General features: G+C 36.3%; 1 protein-coding gene across 5 annotated transcripts in view; it reads right to left on the reverse strand.

Moving 5' to 3' along the window:
• Positions 1 to 10936: 10936 nt before the first annotated feature.
• The window catches only part of ZNF280C (zinc finger protein 280C), a 51850-nt gene continuing 40215 nt past the window's right edge, over positions 10937 to 22571 (reverse strand). For 3 of the 5 annotated variants that reach the window (XM_011384231.2, XM_011384227.2, XM_011384229.2), the window contains 6 exons: positions 22057 to 22197; positions 15271 to 15333; positions 13395 to 13451; positions 12084 to 12202; positions 11904 to 11940; positions 10937 to 11775 (listed from right to left, as the gene is read on the reverse strand). In XM_011384231.2, coding sequence (XP_011382533.1) covers positions 11760 to 11775; positions 11904 to 11940; positions 12084 to 12202; positions 13395 to 13451; positions 15271 to 15333; positions 22057 to 22197 — 433 coding nt within the window. In that variant the 3' untranslated portion in view covers positions 10937 to 11759. The remainder of the gene's footprint in view (positions 11776 to 11903; positions 11941 to 12083; positions 12203 to 13394; positions 13452 to 15270; positions 15334 to 22056; positions 22198 to 22571) is intronic. The other 2 variants (XM_011384228.2, XM_011384230.2) reach the window with 2 other exon arrangements.

Raw genomic sequence — 22571 nt, forward strand, 5'->3', positions numbered from 1 at the left:
ATGTACACTCAAGTTGCTGCCATATTTTCGCTATTGTAAATAATGCTGCAATGGACGTATAGATGCTCATGTTGCTTAAAACTAGTGTTTTGGGTTTCTCTGTAAATACCCAGAAGTGGGATTACTGGATCCTTGTCTCTTATTATATAGCCTTTGTCTTAAAGCTTATTTTGTCTGGTATAAGTACTTCTACCCCAGATTCTTTTGTTTCCATCTCTTTAGTTTCAGTCTTGTGTGTCTTTCAATCTGACATGAGTCTCTTGTAGGTAGCATATGTAAGGGTCTTGTTTTCTTATACATTCAGTCACCCTATGTCTATTGATTGGCATATTTAATCCATTTACATTTAAAGTAATCGTTGATACATATGCAGTTACTGTCATTTTGTTATTCATATTTTTTATCTTTTTTCCTTCTTCTTAAAGAAGTTCCTTTAACATTTCTTGTAATACTGATTTGGTGGTGATCAACTCCTTAGCTTCTTGTCTGGGAAGCTCTTTATCTGTCATTCAATTTTAAATGATAGTTTTACTGAGTAGAGTAATCTTGGATGTGGGTCCTTGCTTTTCAACACTTTGAATATTTCCTGTCAGACCCATTTGGCCTACAAAGTGTCTGTTGAGAAATCAGCTGACAGTTTTATGGGTGCTTCCTTGGAGGTAACTGCTTTTCTCTTGCAGCTTTTAAGATTCTTTGTTCTTAACCTTTGGCATTTTAATTATGATGTGTCGTGGTGTAGGCCTCTTTGGGTTCATCTTGTTTGGGACTCTCAGTACTTCCTGGGCTTGTGTGTCTATTTCCTTCACCAGGTTAGGAAAGTTTTCAGTCATTATATCTTGAAATAGGTTTTCAATTCCTTGCTCTCTTTTCTTCTGATACTCCTATGACGTGAATGTTATTACACTTGATGTTGTCCCAGAGGCCCCTTAAACTATCGTTTTTTTGGGGGGGGATTCTTTTTTTCTTGTCGCTGTTCTGACTGTTTTATGCTACCTTATCCTCCAAATCACTGATTTGATCCTCTGCTCCATCCAATTTACTGTTGATTCCCTCTAATGTATTCTTTATTTCAGTTACTGTATTCTTCATTTCTGGCTAGTTCTTTTTTTATTTTTCCTATTTCTTTGATGAAGTTTTCACTGAGATCATCGAGCATCCTCATAAGCAGTGTTTTGAATTCTGCATCTGGTTGATTGCTTGTCTCCATTTTGTTTAATTATTTTTCTGGAGCTTTGTTCTGTTTTGTTTTGTTTTTAAATCTGGGACATGTTTCTTTGTCTCCCAATTTTGGATGCTTCCATGTATTTGTTTCTATGTATGTATTAGGTAGAGCTGCTATGTGTCTCAGTCTTTGTAGAGTGGCCTTATGTAGTAGGTGTCCTGTGGAGTCAGTGGCACAGTCTTCTTAGCCACTTGAGCCGGGTGCTCCAGGTATGTCCCTTGTGTGGGTTGCATGAGTTTTCTTGTTGTAGTTGAGCCTTGGTTATTGTTTGCATGTCAGGGGGAGGCACTGACCCTCAAGTTGATTGGTTATGAGAACTGCCTGTGACTACAGTGGAGGAGCTGTTGTGCAGGAGCTGACCCTACAGAGCAGGATTTGCTTTAGCAAGGCTCTGGTGTCTGCCAAGTGTGCCCTTTGGGTGTGTTATCCTTGGAGGTGGCTAGGTGGTGCTCCAGCTGGGTCTAAAACTGGCCAGTAGGCACCCCGCTATGGGCCAAGTTCAGCTGCAGCCTATGTGCTACTCAGGGCCACCTGGCATGAACCACAAAGTCATCCATAAGTGGCCACTACCTGCTCTGGGCTTGGAGGTGCCTGAAGAGGCTAAGCTGTGACCTGAGGCTGGCTGCTGTGAGTACTGGGCTTGGGGATGCTCATCATGCCAAGGCCAGATGCTGCTTGTTTGGGTTTGTGAACCTTTGAGATTTTACGAAAGTCTGAAGCATGAGCCAAGACAGGCTATTTGTATGGAAAAGCTACTGAAAGTGCTTGGTTGGGCCTGCAATTTGGGTGGGGTGGGGTCTCAGGGATATCACCAGGACAGGGCAAAAAGTGTTTGCCAGGTTGATAGCTGCCTCGTTTGTATGCTGGGGAAGGGAGGGCTCAACAAAGAAACAATGGATTCTGCCAGCACTTCTGTCTGGGAGAAAGCTGTCCCTCTAGCCCTCACTCAGAAGCTAGACAATTTAGTTCTTCCCTGTATCTTCCTGGCGCCTTTCAAGCTGCTGCTCTAGTGCTGGAACTCAAAGCTTCTCAGAATGAGTGAGTCTGTCAAAAATATGCCTGTGCAAGGCCCTTTAAGAGGAACCCCATGTGACTTTAGCTGACCTCTGTCTCACTTAGCCACAATCTCTGCTGTTTTTCACAGTCAGAGTTGTGAGAATCTCTTTCCAGCACTGGTACCCTGGCCTGGGGAGCCTAGTGTGGGGCTGGGATCCCTCGCTTCTCTGAGAGTCCTCTGCAGCTGAGATATCCTGATTTTTATCCACCACATGCAGGTGTGGAACCAGCCCATTCCACATCTCAGCCCCTCCTACCAGTCTCGAGGTGGCTTCTTCTGTATGTCCTTAGTTGTAGGATTTCTGTTCAGCTAGATTTCAGGTGATTCTCAATGATGGCTGTTCTGTTGTTTAGTTGTAGTTTTGATGTGGTTGTGAGAGGAGGCAAGCATGACATTTTCCTACTCTGCCATCTTGACTGGAACTCAGAAATTTGTAATTTTAAAATGTCCACAGTTGATTCTGATGTGCCTCCAGGTTAGTGATTCTGTGTCTCTCTTGTCTCTCTCTCTCTATCTCTCTATGTATCTTTGTATCCTTAGGCTTCCTGATGAACTCTGAAATCAGAAAGTACCTTTCCTGAAACAGAAATTCAAATCTAGCAGTCTGGGTAACTATGGAACCCAGCCTGAAGTCGATCCTTTCTTAAATGAAACTGTTCCAGTCATACCAAATATCCTATGCTGTTCATCTGAAACGAGTAGGCAAGAGCCTCTTAAACATGAGAGACAAGTGAAGAAGTATTCTGGAGTATAAACACCTCTACACTGTGAGGACCACTCTCTTTGCATTACACAAGACTGATAATTCAATAGAGATTGCATGTCTGCTGTGTGCTCTCTGCTGTGAAGTTTGGACAGTGTTTACCAGTAGTTTTTCTGACTGGTACCATTTCCTGGGATGGAAGCTCATACAGAAGGAGCTAATCTTGTCCCAGTCTGGGCACTTAACACACCTAGAATTAGAAGGGTTAGCAATTTTTAAAGAAGCACTTTTATTAAATATAATTGATATACAAAAACTGAATATATTTAATTCATAAAATTCGATGAGTTTGCGCATACGCATACACCAATGAAATCATCACAATTGAGGTAATAGAACACATCCATCACTTCCAAATGTTTCTTTGTACCACCCCCTTTTTATGGTAAGGACACTTAAAATTTTTGATAAGAGAGTAGATCTCATGTTAAGGGTTACTCTTATAAATAACTTATCTCTGGCCAATCACTGATGCTTAACTATCCCAAGGGAAATCTGCGAACCCTGGTAAGAATGTCTAGGATGGCAGCAGGGAGTGAGGGGAGACATTGAGAAGTGCCTCATCTGCCCAAAAAGATAGATTTCAAAGCTTGTAGGTAAGTAATAGCCATGAGGTCTTAAGAGAGACCACTAGGGGCACAGGAAGATTCCCCTAAGCCATTATACAGTTAAAATAGACTGAGAAATGTACCTCATGACCTGAGCTGACGCTGGTTGGTACTTAATTCCTTACCCAGTGATAAAATATGTATTGTGAACCATTGTATTTACTCTCAAAGTATTGGAGTAAGTGTCAGGCGAAAGCAGGATAAGAAACCTGGCCTGAAGGAAAGTAAAAGTAAAAATAAATGAATGGGACTGTATCAAGCTAAAAAGCTTCTGCACAGCAAAAGAAACCATCAACAAAATTGAGACAACCTTATAAATGGGAGAAGATATTTGCAAACAATGTCTCTAATACCCCCAATACATAAAGAACTTATACAACTCAACAATAAAAAAAAACAATCCAATTAAAAAATGGGCAGAAGACCTGAACACTTATCCCAAGAAGACATACAAACGACAAACAGACATATGAAAAGATGCTCAACTTCACCAGCTGTTAGGGAAATGCGAATCAAAACCACAATGAGATACCACCTCATACCTGTTATAGTGACTATTATCAACAAGACAAGTAATAACAAGTGTTAGAGAGGTTGTGTGTGGTGGGGAAAGAACACTCACACACTGCTGGTGAAAATGTAAATTGGTACTGCCACTATGGAAAACAGTATGTAGATTCCTCAAAACATTAAGAATAGAATGACCGTATGACCCAGCAATCCCTCTTCTGGGCACCTACCCCCAAAATTTGAAAATATTTATCCATAAAGATATATGCACCCTGATAGTCATTGCTGCATTATTCATGGTGGCCAAGATATGGAAACAACAGAAGTGTCCTTCAATAGATGATTGGATAGAGATGTGGTACATATATACAATGGAATATTGCTCAGCCAGAAAGAAAGATGAAATACTGTCATTTGCAACATGGATGAATTGAGATTATCATGCTCACTGAAAATGTCAGACAGAAAAAGCTGAGAATCATGATTTCACTTATGTGTGGAATATAAAACTAAAAGCAACAAAACAAGACAAATAAAAACTCATAGACACAGACAACAGTTTAATGGGGAGGTAGATAAGGGTAAAGGGGGTCAAATATATGGTGACAGAAGATCTGACTTTGGGTGAACACACAATGCAACATACAGAAAATATATTATTGAATTGGACACTTGAAACCTATATAATTTTATTAACCAATGTCACCCCAATAAATTTAATATAAAAAGAAACCTGGTCTGCTTGATCCTTAACCACCAATTCTATTTGGAAACCTCAATGATTCAGATAGAGGGGATGGAGGTATCCCAGGTATTGTGGTTCTACTTATCCTTCCAGGGACATCATTAGATGGGAAAGATATCTGACCTAGCCTAGTTTTCAACCTCTAACTCCAAATGAAATCATGATGATTCATGACAGCTAACATGTGTTTACTATGCACAAATTCCTGTTATGGGCATAACATGGATGATCATGCTTAATCTTCACAATAACCCGAGGAATGGAATGATCACAGCACCTTGTCCAGAGTCACACCGCTGTCCAGTGTTAGAGCGGTGTATAAACTAGGTCTAGCTGCAGAGCTATGACCACATTGTTAGCTTCTTACTCTCTTTTTCTCTCAAGCCTGAGAGGAAGATGTGCTCCTCAGCTTGAGACTAAGGGCTCCACCCTGCTGTGTGCAGAAGTAGCAGATTTGCTGGCCGCTGATGCTATGTCCACTATTAGCTCAAGGGATGGAGAGTCTAGGAATGGGCCAGCTCCAACAACTAGAACTTTTAAAAAAGAGATATTTTAGAAAAGCTTCTTGCACTATTTGAGAGATGGGAAGAAACGACCTCTAAGATCCTTTCTAGTTCACCATTCCCATGAACAACAAAAATAGTGTGATCATGTACTAGTTTTTTCCACAGCCATATGCATTTTAAGCCAGCTATAAAGATAATGAAGTTTTAGGCCTCTGAGTAAAGATTGTTTACTTATTTATGCATCAGAAGCATAAATTGTGCAGATCTTCCATTAAAGAAAATCTCAGATTTGACTAAAACCAGGGCAGGGAGGCTGATGTTTCTATAAGGAACAAGTCAGTACTTCCTAATACCATTTTCAGAATGACAAGTGACTTCAGTTTGCTCATCTGTAAAATGGGATTAAAAATCACCTTTATTTTTTGAAGATTTAAATAAGGTATGTGAAATCTAGTTTATGGATAAACATTTGTGTATTATACTTTATTCAATTCCCCTGATATAAAGGGCACTAAGAAATGAAAACAAAAGACCGTTCAGGCTTTTCCTGGTCATTGTTTTAAAAATAAAGTTGTGTTGAATGTATTCTTTTACTTTAGATATTTACTGATTTACTCAAGGATTCTTATGCTCTGGATTTGCTAGATAGAAATATTCCATTCTATTATTGACATCTTACCAAGAAAAAGAAACTTGTACAACTTAAATTGCTCCTTTTATTCTAATATCATAATTAACCTGTTCAGGTAGATATACTGGAGAAGATGGAAGAAGGGGAAGAGATAGGGCTAACAGATCAATTCTAAGACTTAATGACAATATCCCTAAACTCTGAGTAAAGCAAGTACTTTCAATCATTTCAAAGTCCTACAAAAGGAAAAGCTACTTTACTGCTGGTATTTACAATTATACTTTTTCATAAAATTAACAGTATTGGATAGGTAGCTGAGATTTCTGGAAACGAATTACTGGTAATAATTGCTACAAAGTTTCCTGTAAGGAAAGGATTTTCTAACCACAAAAGGAATGTTTCCCTCCAAAGCAGGTTGGATTCTGTACTAGTTTTCAACAAGGCGGCGGCATTTCATAGTCTTTAGACAGGAAAAGCCAGAATTTCCGACATTAGAGAATTATAACACACGTAATTGAAGCAGTGTGGTAAGATGTAGTCCACACAGCATCTTGGGGGAATGTATTGCAAGGCCTGGGAACTATAAACCAAAGTTATGGATAACCATAATGCTAATGGATTGTCACTAAGACTGTCAATGAGAAGATTCCACTGCCGTGTAGTTTCCAGGGTCTCCTCTCAGCAGCAATAGTAACAGCAGTGACAGTATTAACAGTGGAAGTAGCAACAGGAATGGTGCTAACATTAGTGGTAGTGTGAAATCAGAAGCATTTGAGTGCCTACCTTTTGTCACATAGCAAACTTATGAGGAAATTAGCATTACATACCTTTTGCTGATAAGGAAGTTGAGGCTTGACAAGTTTAGGTTATTTACTTGAGGCTACCCAGCTGGTTAAATACAAATCCAGGATTTAAACCTAAGGCTGTCTTATTTCAAGGATGAACTCAATCCACACAACTCTACATCCCAGTTACATGGATAAATGGATATTTTTCAGTGTGGAGGATTAAAAACAGTAGAAGAGATGCATAGTAGCCTCTCCGAGTTTGTTGACAACAGCAAGCTTTTCCAGTGGTCTAAATTGCTATCATCTCCTATTTGGATTATTACAATAGCCTCTTAGCTGATCTCCCTGTTTTTGCCTTTGGCCCCCTGCATCTTATTTTCAAGATAGCAGCTAGTGATTCTTTTAAGACTGTATTTAAGGATTTTTATTTTTTTATTGAGGTATAAAATACTATTCTATTCAAAATCCACTAATGGCTTACTATTCCAGGATGAAAGCCAAATCCTTACAATTGCATTTAAGGCCCTATACTACATGGTCCATATCACCTTTCAGGCCCCATCTTCAACTACTCTCCCCTGCCCCCTCCTAACTCTATTGTAACTCCACCAATCTTGTTGCTGTTTCTTGAGTCAGGCATGATCCTACTTCAGGGCCCTCTTTTCTCTTCCTCTCATCACATTAGCTATAGATTTTTATTAAGTCAGGTTAAGGAGGTTTCCTTCAAATTCTTAGTTCACTAAGTGTTAAAGTGAACAATTCAGTGACAATTTGTACATTCACAATGTGCCTAACTACCACCTCTATCTAGTTCCTAAACATTTTCATCACCCTGAAAAGAAAACCCTTAAAAACCATTAAGCAGTCACTCTCCATTCCCCCCTCCTCCCAGTCCCTGGCAACCACCGATCTGCTTTCTGTCTCTATGGATTTGTCTATTCAGGCTATTACATATAAATGAAATCATATAATATGTGACCTTTTATGATTTTTTTTCACTTAACATTGTTTTTGAGGTCCATCTACATTGTAGCATGTATCACTACTTCATTACTTTTTATGACTAAATAATATTCCATTGTATGAATATACTACCATTTATCCCTTCATTTGTTGATGACATTTTTTGGCTACTGTGAATAGTGCTGCTATGCATATATATGTACAAGTATGAGAGTCCCTGCTTTCAATTCTTTTGGATATATACCTAGAAGTGGAATTACTGGGTCATATCATAATTCTAAGTTTTTGAGGAACTGCCAAATTGTTTCCCACAGTGGTTGAATCATTTTACATTTCCAACAGCGATATATGAGGATTTCAATTTCCCCTTCAGGGCTTCTGCATTTGCTAATCTTTCTCTGAAAGGCTCTTCTGCTAGACACCCAAGTGGCCCACTTCCTCATCTCCTTCAGGTATTTATTCAATTGTCATCTTCTCATGGAGGTCTACCCTGACCATCAAATTTAAAATGGCAGCCTCCAACCCTCAAGCTCTACTCACTATCCTCCCTTAACTTTTCTCGATAGCATTGATCATCATCTACCATACTATACAATTGTCTTATTTTCTATTTTCCACTACTGAATGTAAGTTCCACGAGGGCAGAGATTTTAGTCTGTTTTTCCAGCACCTAGAATAGTGTCAGGCACATAGTAAGCACTCAATTAATATTTGTTGAACAAATAAATGAGGCCTAAAGAAGTGTTTTGGCAAAGTGTGACCCCAAAAGAGCAAGAAACTAAGTCTCTGCAGTTTAGAGGTTATTTTTTAAATAATGGTGATGAATTGAAACTGAGCCAATCAGACTTCTTATTCAGCTGTAACTATGCATGAGATGGCTATTTCTAAACCAGGTAAAAGCATTACTGTATTTAGAATACAGTAATGGGATCTCTGAAGGTAAAAGGATCAGACTGTCAGGCCAAAACTCATTAGCACCAATTAAAACTCAACTAACTGCCTATAATAAGCAAGCTTAGTACTGACTGACTGATATGTTTTATTTAAAGAAAGCAAAAATAAAATGATGCTACAGGACACAGAACTTTAAGAGTATTATACTTTAAGAAAATGAACCTAATATATACTGTAAGAAATAGAATGCTATGGAAGAATACAAGGCCTAAGATATTGCTATAGCAAGAATGTAATTTATCATATTTATGAACTATGACATATGCAGAGAAAATACCTGTATATAAAAAAAAGAACCTGTTAAAGCTGAAAAGAAATTATTTCTGGGCAAAAGTTTAAAATTTGGTGTAGTTAATGCTACTGAATTATTCATTTGCAAATGGTTAAAATGGCAAATTTTATGTTATATATTTTTACCACAATTTTTGAAAAGTAAAATAGGCAGAAAGATGGTGGATGAAAAGAACATCATAGAGTCAGATATGGAAATAAACAATAGAATATCACTAAGCCCACTACTAAGAAATAAGCCACTTTAGAAGATTTTGAAAATCATTCACAGCATAAATCAGTTAGTCTGGAAAATTAAAACTAATGGATTCAACTCTTCTGACTATGAATTGCGAGGAGTAGACTATATAACAAGTGGTCACGATCTGGCTTTCAATATTTCTGTTATAAGCTGAATATTTGTATCACCCCTCAATTCATATGTTGAAACCTAATCCCCACTGTAATGGTATTTGAACATGGGGCTTTAGGGAGCCCTCACAAATAGAATTAGTGCTCTTATAAAGTAGACCTCAGAGAACTCTCTTGCCCCTCTACCATGTGAGGACACAGCAAGAAGATGATAGTCTATGAACCAGAAAGCAGGTTCTCACCAGACATTGAATCTACCATTAACCTGATCATGGACTTTCCAGCCTCCAGAACTGTGAGAAATAAATTTCTATTATTTATAAGCCACCCAGTCTATGGTATTCTATTATAGCAGCCCAAATGGACTAAGGCAGTTTCAAATACAATTCAAGAAATGCTGATGTTAAGAGGAAAAAAAAAAACCACTCATGATTGAATCAAATAACTTCAGAGCTTGCTCACCTTCCTGGTTATTAAGATCACAAAGGGACTCTTGCCACCCTTTAAAGTTCAAGAAATTAGTAAAGTATGAATAGTGAGCATTTAACTGTGCTGGAAGAAAAAGTGCAAGATGTACTCAGTAGATAAAGTTCTCAGTCTGCAGGCCAAGTAATCTGGCTTCCATGTAAGAGGCAAAGCAATGCTCCTAGTTGTATGATAAAATCTACAGATTTTATATGAAGTTATTTGTTAGAAAATAATTCCTGAGGCACTTTAACAATACAAATTTTATTAAAAAAAATAATAACATCAAAACTGTTCAGCAAATCTATATTCAATGTAACCAAAATAAACGAACACCAAATTAAAAGATATATACATACATATACATATACATACATACATACATATATATATATATATATATATATACATACATATGTAAGAAACAAGTGCATTTTTTGGTCCCAATATTTTTGAATATATTATCTTTATCCAAAGGAATTATGTTAACGGCTAAGAAGATATTATGTATTAGATGAACAGAAATGTAACTTTAAAACATGTTTTAAGGTCTGTAGGAAGTATTTCTTTTTTTCTTTTTTTGGCCAATTCTTTGTCTTTGAACTCACAATCGAACAGAGGATGTAATAACATCTTATGGTCTGAACAATTACCAAATTAAGAAGCCAACAAGAAATCTGTAGAGAATTCTAAGGAATTTCTTGGAGTTCTTATCAAAACAAAATAAACACAAAAGTCTTAAAGAAGAGATAAAAGTGGACATAACAAAAAAAACATCAATAAATTTATTGAAGAACATAAAACCAAGATAAAATTAAATTAAACTTAAAAAGTTTTTAAATATTAGTATTGCTGAAAACTCCTAGGGTTAATACTGGATAAAACTTTAAATGACAGTACAAATAACTGTAATTTTGGAACTGTAATTTTTGAAATTTGTTTTCTAAGAGCATGAAAATAACCTTGGTTCCCTACACAGCCAGTTTTTATATTCTTTGGACTGCATGCATGCTAAAAGGCGGCAGCCAAAATGATTAAACTTAAATTTGGGTGATAAAGCATTGATTTGATGGGCTTTCTTGGTCAGAATTGGCCCATAAGCTTAAGATCAAGAACCAAAGCCCCCAGTGGGAAGTTGTGCTCAATTTGGTGGGCCTTGAGGTCATCTCTGGCTAAATTAGCATCAGCCTTATGGAAGGCCAGTCACGAAGGAAGGGACTCTCCCCAAGATCTGATTTCCTAAGGCCACAAACTAGAAGAGGTCTCACAGTCAAATAATTTACATTCCTTGGAAAGAGAGAACAGGCATCAGTTGTGTCCAACGCAGCGGGACACTGACCAGGAGTACCCTGGACATTTTTTGAAATTTCTGTTACTTCTGCATCTGAAAAATATGAAAAATAGAACAATGACAGACAAGGAATGAGAAAAAAGATAGCTATCTGATCTAAAAATGTAAGACTTACACGAAATTAACTAAGAAACCAGACAAAACAGACAAAAAGAAAAAAAGATGAATAGCTATAATGTTTGGAATGCAATATTCTGGAGGCAAGTACAGCAGAGATAAACACAAGTTATTTTAAACAAAGCAAGAAAAACCATAGCAAACAAAGTTATTTTTGGAGAAAACCAACTGGAGTAAAAAAGCACATGTTAAGATATGTGAATCTGACACAAAGATAAGGTGGAATAAGAATCTAGTGCCATCTGAAAGCTGAAAAGAGCTGAATAATAAGAGCTAGTGTCATGAACTTGGTTATTTAACCATTTTTGTGTGAGAAAACACTTCAGAACTTTGAACTTAGGAAACTTTCTCTGTGTAAGAAACTACTTCAGAACTTTGAACTTAGGAAATTCCAACTTGTTTTGTACCAGGTTGCACGAGCTCCATAGAGCAGGAATCTATTTCACCAAGTAGCTTTAAAAACAAAAACAAAAACAAAATACTTTAATATTTTTCATTTCTATTAATGATACATTAAAAATATGCAACAGTGCTAATAAAATCCATCAAAGAATAATGCACTGAATAAAAATTAAACTTACTCAGAAGTGGGTTCAGAAGCTGAGGTACTTTTGGGAACTGAAATTAGAAGAGTTTTACATTTAAAATAGCATATATGAGTGAGACTACTAATTTAATACAATTGAGAACCCATATGTGGCTGATAAATAATACTGGAATAAATATCAGAAAATCAAAGTAACACAATTATACATACATACCATTTTCTACTATAACTTGGCAAGTATGAGTTTTGCGTTGACTTAAGTGTTTAGCCATACGATCTAAACCGGAAGAATCAGTTAAGAAATCACATTTAAGGCACACTAGAGTAATGCCCCTATGAAAAGAAAGACAGAAAGAAAAGATTTTTATCTTTAGTGAAAATCTATATATAGGTTCAATAATTATTTTTCTATGTAATAATTTGATTTGCTTTTTATGCATCATGACCATCACTGTTCAATTTTGTTATATAAGGCTGATATAGCTGAAATGGTGCTTTAGAAAATGGCATATCCATGCCTGTTATGCTAATATTTTGTGCTTTATAAACTGTTCCCTCTCACACTGGTTGCTAAAACAGAGGAGCGAAGAGACCTAAAGCTCACTTGTGGTTCCACTAACAACTTATAGAACCTGTGCAAAGCACAATCTTTCTGTGCCTTTGCCCATTCATTCAATATACATTTGCTGGTGACCTTCTTTATACACTATGTACTACACTAGGTGTTATAGATACAAGAGCGAACAAAAGGGTACACTCTGTGGAGTTTACAATTTGAAATCTTATTTAAATGACAATAAAATCAGAAAAGAAATGGAAGGCTTTAAAAAGAAATCATTAAAATAATGTAACTATTGTTATTATCAGCTTATTAACACAGCAAAAATGTACTTTTGCAGTTCATTTTAAATTTAAATACTTTAAGTATTTCACCTGTATAGGAATAAAAACCAGTAGCATACCTTAGACTGACTTCTCCCCTGCAGCTCTAGTCTTAACAGTTTGTTGTGTATTTACATCTGGGTGTCATGCTGGCACATCAAAAATGACCTTCATAAAACTAAAGTCATGTGCTTTCCTCCCCACCCCATAAAAATCACACCTCTTGAATGGTTTCTCTTCTGAGGACATGTCCCTGACACAAAGGCTCAAAATTTTAGTATTTTCTCTCTTTTTCCTTAAAACAGTCAATATTTCAAACATTTTATAACATCAACAATTTATCGAGCACTTACTGCATCAAGCTAAAGGTTTTAAACATATCATCTCTTCTAAGTCTTATATAACAAGCTAAAGAAGTAGATACTATAACTTTTTTTTTTTTTTTTTTAAAGAAGGCAGGGTCAGTTTAGGAACCTACCAAATCCAGGACCAGGTTTGAAACTCAGCCCTTTGATTCCAGAGCCCATGTTTTTAAACATGATATAATACCACCTTACCGCCTTAACCTAGGTTCTTATTAAATCAGTCTTACCTACCATAATAGTCTTAACCAGTCTATGTGCCTCATACAGCTACAACTCACCTGTATACCCTTCCAAATTGATCTTTCTGCACAAAACACCAATAGTTTCCCCAATGTCTGCAAATAAAATTAAGTCTAAATTCCCTAGCCTTTTTCAAGGATTCCACAATCTGGATCTAATCTCAAAATTATTTCCCCAGACTTTGATCTCAATACTCTTACACGAACTTCATGCTCCATCCAAAATGTACTACTAGTCATTCACTGTGTATACCTTTTTTCCTTTATGCATTTTTATTCATGCTATTTCTTCCAACTAGAATGCCCCTGTGCCTCTATTTTTAAGTAGAAACCTTTCTTTGAAATCAGTAACTCTCATGGCACTTATTACAAACCTCCTTGTATTACTGTAGTTATTTATGTTCACATCTTATCACGAATCATACATTCCTTGAAGGTTGGTACCATACCTTCTTCATCACTGTCATCTTTACAGGACTTGCTACATTGTTATACATGATAGTTACACAATAAATAGCTAAAGAATGAGCACTGCATTTTAACAAACTAGTAATTACAAAATTTAATGTTCCATAGAATTATAAATATGCTAAATACCATACACAGAAATTAACCAATTTTCTATTTCAATTTGAGACCCATCCAAGTTGGAAAAAAGCATTTCAAATCTTCAAAGTCATACAATTAATTTAAGAACCAAGCATACAACTAAGCTTGACAACAGTCAGTAAAAATCAAATTAGATCTCATCTTTAGAATTAAAAAGTCCTCTTTCATTCTTATAAAAAATTTTCAGTAAACGTAATACCTAATAAAGCTCACTTTTTTCAAATACTTTGACTTTAGTTAATATTTTAAAAAGAGTTCCAATATATTTTTAAAATGTAACCAAACTTCCCTCTGCCTATAAGCTGCTGGTCCAATGTCATCCACATATGTCATTTTCAACATCAACATTAATTTACTTGACAAATATTTATGGAGTGCCTACCATGTGCCAGGCACTATTCAATGTCCAGCAAATGTCTGAACCACACACATTCTAGTGAGAAGACACAGGCAATGAACAAAAGGGTGAAATATATAATATGTCAGTAAAAAGCTGCCATGAAGAAAAATAAAGCAAGACAAGAAAATAGGAAGTGCTGGGGTGGGGCCTAAGGGAAAAAAAATGATATTTTAAATAGACTGGTCAAGGAAAGCTTCACTCATTGGAGTAGGAACCTGCAGGGAGTTAGCCATGTAGATATGTGGGGAATAGCCTCTCTTCTACTTTTCCACTTACATAGAACATCAAAACAAATATTGGCTAAACTTAAGTCTATGTCTTAGCATGGTGCTACACAGATCTTTAATATGTCAAACAGCAATGACAACATGAGCTAAAAAATTAAACAAAGGAAGGCGGAGTCAAAAGGAATCAGAAGAATGTGAAAAAAATAATGCTTAGTAGATTCTGAGCTAAGTGTGTGTGGTATAACCAAGTTAATTATCAGTACCTTTAGAAATGTTCATCAACAATTCTTTCTTTACAGTAAACAAGTTATATACTTTTACTTCGGAAAGAAAAAAAACCTTACGAATCATGAAGCTATATATTGATCAAAACCAAAAAAAGTGTTACTCACTTTACTAGGTATCTTAAACTCTTTTTAATATTCAAATATTGTTGAAAAGCCTTATTTTTTCATGCGAGTCCATGAAAGTTTCATCTTAATGCCTAACACAACTGAAACAAGTTTAGCCAGAGAATATAGGCTATCCCCTCTTTGATCTAAGGATATAATGAACAGAACTCTATTATGTCTAGTAGCAAAATCATTTTATTTTCCAAACTAGGCACTGCAGCATCAGGTTAAAAAAAGTTACTATAATTTTTCAATAAAAATGGAATGGAAAAAGGTCGACTAGTTACCTGAGAGTTCCACAATGCTTCTTAAAAATATAAAACCGTTTACTTGGATGGTTGCTATGAGAGCTGGAGAGATAGGAGACAAATGAGATTTTATTACCCAATAAGTCATATTAATTTTATGACCATATTTCAAGTCTGTGCTTAGTTGCTTAGTTTTGAATAAAAGTTTCTGATCTAAATGATAAAATTCTATTAGCCATCTTTGTTTAATTCAATATTTTTATCTTACATTTCACTTTACCTGTGTATTTTCTTACAACATATTTTCCTGAAAATATTCTTAAATGATCAATACCTCGTCATTATATTAAAAAAATCCAACTCCTCAGAGTTAAAAATGCAAAGAACATCAAATTAAAATTTGCAACTACTAAGAGTTGAAAACAATCTAAAAGGTATTTGCTAATAATGTATTTTGCTACAATATAAACTATTATGAATAATATTTATTTATCACTTTGTAATCTTAATATACTTAGTGAGGGAGAGAATCTGAATATTCGAAGTAAATGCTACTTGGGCAAAATGACATTACTTATTATAAGTAAAATGAAAAATTTAAAGAATCTTTTGCAATAACTAGGAGGGCTTTTAAGGAAAGTGAATTAAAGGATGCAGAACTCAGGAGTAAAAACAATACTTCCTCTATGCATAGAAAAGAAAACCACTAACCAAATGTTGCAGCCAATGGTAATAGCTTTTATACCCCCTTTTAAACTGATAAGGAAAGCTTTCTTGTATTGGAAATCCAGGTGGGATTAGACAGGATTAGTGCAGCACAGTAGTATTACTCAAAGTGTGGTCCATATAACAGCCACATAACCATCACCTGGGAGCTAATTAGAAATACAAAGTCTCAGATTCCACTCCAAACCCACTGAATTAATCTCTAGCAGTAGGACTCAGAAATCAGTTTCAATGTTTTTCAGGCGATTATTATGCAAGCTAAAGTTCGAGAACTAGCCCTAATTTGTACTGACAGATCCAAAGCAGCCAACACAGCAAGTCATTGGTTATCCTTAGACACAAGGTAACTATCTCAAGCATACCATGTATGCACTGGAAAAAAAAGATTCTGGCTAGGTATAATTCCAAGAAAATAACCCCAGAGTAAGTGCCATGGTGAATACAAAGAACTGCTCTCTCAAGTAGGTAAGACAGACATATATTTAATATGAGGTAGAATAGCTGAGTGGTACATAACTCAAAGAAAGAAATGACTCCCATGAGTGGCTGTGGTAATCCGATACTTCACAGAAGGTGAACTGAGAGGGAAGGAGAGGAGTATTCCAAGGAGTAACAAGGAATAAGGAAAAGCCACTTTAGAAATATTGAATGTAGAATGAACTATATGTTGAGAAAGTTTAAAGGTACTCAACCCCTGAGAAAATGAAGTTTCTGTATGCAGAGTTCAAGCATATGGCAAAAGTTCAACTGGGTCAGAGTGAGAGTGTACCATTAAGGGGCAGGTAGCTGAGGCAACAAGGAAAGCAAGGTACCATAGAAGTAGGGGAAATGTAGAGATCTACAAGGCCTTTAGAAGACTAGAAGTAGAAGTCAGTTCTATATGAGGCTAACAACGTGTAAGTGCTCAGTTTGTAATGACAATGCAGGGTGAGGTTGGGGCTCACTGGAAATTGGGAAAAGTTTATGAAGGAAGCCTGGGGCCAATTGGAAATATTTTGAGATAGAATGGGGCTAGAAATCCTAGAAGATGGTTGAGGAGCCTATGGGGAATGTAAAAGAGGTGGACAGAACGACCCATGGGTTTAAGAAACACCAAAAATATTTTCCAATTTAATCTTCTATAAATTAGGGGCAGAATTAAAGCTCTATTGGGGCAGTCATGTGTTTGGTATAGAATAAGAGACCAGCATTCTTCCCAGCAGTATATTGAGAGAAAGGTTAGCGAGGACATGGTTTAGAGCAACCGAGGTATGGGTGCAGAACCACTGTGGTAACTGGGAGGCAGAGTGTTAAACTGTGCAAGACGGATCCTCAGGAAGCCATGATGAATGGTGGAAGATCAAGAGAACACAGGCTTCAGAAACTTTAAGTGTATTATTTTTAGATGATGCTCCACATTTATGCAAATGATGCCTTAAGACAGACTGAGCTTAAAGGATTAGGTGATAGTTTGAATTCTAAACAGACAATAATGTTTTTGACTTGTGTTATTTATAGATGCTAGTGAGTCAAAGGTTAAAATATCTATCAAATAGTTAAAATAAAGAGTTGGATCTCAGGTAAACTCAGCATTGAAATTCAAGGATTTACAGATGAGAGGTAAAAGATAAAATCCTGAGAGTGGTTAAGATACCAAGAAAGGAAATGTAAAGAAACAAGAGTTGAAGAAACAAAAGGTAATGAAATAGAAAAAAGAATTCAAAATAGCATAGATGATAGAGGTTTTGTTCATCTTCTTTTATATCGAAGTTGTGACAGAAACATGCAGCAAACAGCAAGCTGTCGCCTGGGGTCTAGATGAACAAGCCCTATGACTAGGGAGAGAAATAAGAAATCACCCTGCAATGGGAGGAGGTAGGACAGGGCAAGGATGCGAGGCTGCCCAGTCCCCAGAGGCTAAGTGGGACAGAGGCTACGGCAGTGGCAGCTGCCAGCCACAGATGTCTCAAAAGAGGTTGTGTTCACAAGCAGACTTTTGTAGTGAGGAACTTTCTCGCTATGAGCACCAGCCCCAGGTTGGCTGCATGCGGGGCACCAGGGACTTACAGGGGGACACTAAGATGTCAGGGTGAGGGCCAGAGGTGAGGCTCTTTCTGGACAGAAGTACTGGCAGTATCCATTATTCCTCTGGTGAGCTCTCCCCACTCCCAGTGTGTGGACACAATGCTGTCATAGCTGAGACAGCATGAAACTGAATAACAGAGGTCACTCTGACCAGAGGATTCCCTGAAACTCCACTTCTCTCACCTTATGGCCCCACCCAAGCCACATCCAGTTGTGTCCTTAGCACGTCCTGTGCAACCTGTAGAGCAAGCTCCAAGATCCACATTGGTGGCAGCTGACCTCAGTTTCTGATGTTGTTTCTTGAGGCAACTATAAGCACAGCATCTGTAGACTGCTTGCTGAATCTTAACAGGTGGTCTCGAAGGGAGACAGGCTGAGGCTAAAACTGGCCTGCTGCTGAATCCCTCTCAGGACTGTGCCTCTGGACACCTACTACGCAAAGCCATGCTAATAAGACTGGGAGACTTAAGAGATTTGCTTAGTACATAGAGGCATATACTGAAAGACAGCCAAAACTGGAAGACAAAGCAGCAGAATCCATGAGAGAAAAGAACGGAGATCCAGAAATAATGAAGTCAAGCAATCTAACAGATGCAGAGTTCAAAATACCGGTTATAAAGATGCTCAGTGAACTTAGGGGAAGGGTAGATGAATGCAGTGAGAACTTTAACAAAGAGATAAAAAACAAAAAATGGAAGTGGAAATTATAAAAGGGAACCAGTTGGTAATGAATAATACATTATCTGAGATGAAGAGTATATTAGAGGGGATTAACAAAATGGATGAAGAAGACGATCGAACCACCAATATAGAGGATGGGGAAGCCAAGGTCATCTAATAAGAATGGCAAGGAAAAAAAGTGAAGAATATAATAATAATTTAAGGAGTTTTTGGGATAACATTAAATGCAAAAACATCCATGTAATAGGGGTACCTGAAGGAGGAAAGGGAGAACAAGAAGTTGAAGAGCTATTTGAAGAAATAATGATGGAAAATTTCCCTAACCTTGTGAAGGAAATAGACATAGAACCCCAGGAAGCTCAGAGAGTCCCAAGAAAGAGAAACTCAAAGAGGCCCACACCAAGACACATCATAATTAAAATGCCAAAGGTAAAGACAAAGAGAGAATCTTAAAAGCAGCAAAAGAAAAGCAGTTAGTTACCTACAAGGGAGCACCCATAAGACTGGCAGTTGATTTCTCAAAAGAAACTATGCAGGACAGAAGGGCCTGGCACAAAATATCCGACGTGATGAAAACCCAGGATCTACAACCAAGAATACTTTATCCAGCAGAGCTATATTTAGAGTCAAAAAACAGATAAAGAGCTTATCAGACAAAAATAAGCTAAAGGAAATCATCAACACCAAGCCAGTATTACAGGAAATGTTGGAGGGACTTCTTTAAGAAGAAAAAACATGTATCAAAAACAGGAATAAAGAATGGTAATAACTACATTCCTATCAACGAGTAACTCAAATGGAAAAGAATTAAGTGCTTCAACCAAAAGATAGGGTGGCTGAATGGATAAGAAAACAAGACTCCTACATATGCTACCTACAAGAGACTCACCTCGGATTAAAAGACTAAAAGGAAGGGGATGGAAAAATATATTGCCTTGATGGACCTAGAGGATATTGTGCTAAATGAAGTTATATAGAGAAAGAAAAATATCATGTGATTTCACGTACATGCAGAAACTAAAGAAGAAAATAAACAACAGTAATAACAACAAAAACAAAAAAAACTAATAGAGAATTTTCTGAGGGGTACTAGAGAGGAGGGGATTGGGGGATGGTAAAAAAGGGTGAAGGGATTAAGAAATACAACTGGATAGTTACAAAATAGTCATTCGTAGTATAAGTATAGTATAAGAAAAATAGTCAACAATATTGTAATAAATATGTAAGGGGGAAGAAGGGTACTAGATTTAGTGGGGTAATCACTTGAGCTCTAATCACTATGGTGTACAACTGAAACTAATATATTATTGTATGCCAACTATAACTGGAAAAAAAATCTCATTCAATTATACAATGTAAATATGAGCAACTAATTGTCTACTATATTTCAATATGGTGGGGAGACAAACAGAAAAAAAAAAGTAATGAAATGGAAAAGTAGCCGAAGAAGTTTAAAAAATGGCAGTAACAGTTTAAAAGAAGTTGAAAATAGTTTTAAAAGTGAATGCTCACAATACGACATACAAATAATTTATTATTGAATTGTACACTTGAAACTTACATAATTTTATTAACCAATGTCACCCCAACAAATTTAATTTAAAAAAGCTAATGATCAAAGCTATCAAATGCTCTACAGAAGTCACAGAGGAGTACGACTGAAAACTGTTAACGGGGCAACTTTAACTGATAGGTGGAGGTGATACTCAGATGACAAAGGGTAAAGAAATGACAAATAAGATAGTAAAGAATACTCTGCTATAAAGGAAATGGAGGAGATTAGAGGCAGGGTTAACTCTGCAAAAGTGGGACATGTCTTTTCTGAGATTAATGTCTGAATGAAGGGAAAAACTTGAGGTAGAAAAAAGTTAATCTTGTGAAAAATGGAAAGGATGACCTCAGTAATTAGGAGGCAAGGCTAACAACTGAGAAACTAGAATAAAATCCTGAGGGTACTGAAAAGGACTTAAACAGATCTTGTAGATAAAAACAAAGATGTATTTTTTTTTAAAAAGACAGGACCAAATTAAAGTTAAAGACCATCAATTCAGAGCTGATTAAATCAACCACAGTTTGGTAGTCTAGAACTGAGCATAGAGACAGATAAAAAAGGACAAGAGAGTCAAGGGTAGCAAGGTTAAACAGGACTAAAGATGTAAAGGGCTATAACAGGACAAAAACAAAGAACATTCAAAACAGATGACCTGGAGGGTGAGGTTGTCTATAAAGTTGGAATGGTGCTGTTGGACTAGAAAGAGGGGTCAAAACTCTGAAAGTCATGAGTAATTAATGAGAATTCAAAAAATGAATATTGTGTATGATGAAGTAAAATGAGATAGTGGTAAGGAAAGGAGTATAACATGTCAGAGGTGGATGTGAAATGTCAGCATTAAAGAAGTCAAGGTACCATGAGGTCAGCTGATTATCGAGGGGAAAAAAAATCCCTGTAAACCAAGTGCTGAAGCCATAAAAAAATGTGGGCAAATCCTTGAAAGTGGTAGCTAACTATGACCAGAAAATCCCATAGAGGTCTTGCTATGATTTATAAGTAAGCCGCTTTTATTGTTTATACCTTATTTCTGACTAAAAATAAAACTACCTTAATTTGAATAATAAACTTAGCACATTTATATCTGAACAATTTTTTATCTATTGAAAAAAATCCATACTGAAGGAAATGCCTACAAATAAAGTCCAAATGAAAGTAATGTGGGCTTTAAAGTCTTTTTCTAACATAAAGTATATAGTAGGTGCTCAAATAATGTAAATTGGATTAATGTATGAAAAGAAATTCCAACAGTAGCATCATGACTGGAATAGCCCTATAGCCTCTCATTTCTCATTTCATTGAATGAATGCAAAGATGAATGACTTGAAAGACATGGATGAGAGAGGTGGGAGGAGGGAAGGGAGGGAAAAAAAGGGAATGAGAGAAAGAGATGGAGTACACATATGCGTGCGCCAATAATGTTATTAGCATCTTTGACAAGTCTGGAGTCAAAGTCACTCTCGAAGTGACTGCTCATGTGGTTACATGTGTTTATTTGATAAATATGTTAAAAATATTTAACATTTTGTTTGAAAATAACCACTTTTTGAAAGACTTGGAAAAATAAATTTCCCTAATAAATTTATTCTAATTTAATTAGTCTAACGCCTTAAAATTTTTGTTCTAATAATTTCATCAGTTATTATGCTGGAAAATAGTATTGGGTAATATCCTAAAAGTTCTCTATTGCTAGATCCTTTTAGTTCCCTGAGGTGACAAACTGGTTTCTAAGAGGACAAATTTGCTTTAAAAAAGCAAACATCTTGACTGGCAGTTTTGACCAGCAGTATATATGTTTAACTCACCTCACCATATGATTTACAAAGGCTTTGTTACAGTTAGTGTTGTATTTGCAAAAATTACAGTGGATATATATTGAAAAGTGGCTTGCAAAATCTTTTATTTTGGAATGACACTCAATGCACTTATGAAGTCCTCGATGACACCTTATGGAGACAGAAAAAATGAAAAAAATATTGTAAAGCAAAAATAATAAGGCAAAACCTTACCAACATTTTATTAATTGAAACTAGGGTGGTTAACATCTTTAAATAGAGACTCATAATTTGAAAATTTGTTTTGAAACAAGTTAGGATAAGTGTTAAAATGCTAACACCAGTTAACCTTTCTCTAGAATAAAAAGGATAATATTAACCAATTCAATTATCACAAGATATAAACACAAAATATAAGATTAGTGTAAAAGATGACAATAATACAATAAACACAGTAATTTAAGTTCTTCTCAGCAGTTGTAAAAAGTACCTATCTGCTTGGCCTTTATGCCAGATAAGTGATTATCACATAAATGTGCGAGGGA

This window comes from Pteropus vampyrus, unplaced genomic scaffold (genome assembly GCF_000151845.1).
Source record: "Pteropus vampyrus isolate Shadow unplaced genomic scaffold, Pvam_2.0 Scaffold566, whole genome shotgun sequence".
NCBI lineage: Eukaryota > Metazoa > Chordata > Mammalia > Chiroptera > Pteropodidae > Pteropus > Pteropus vampyrus.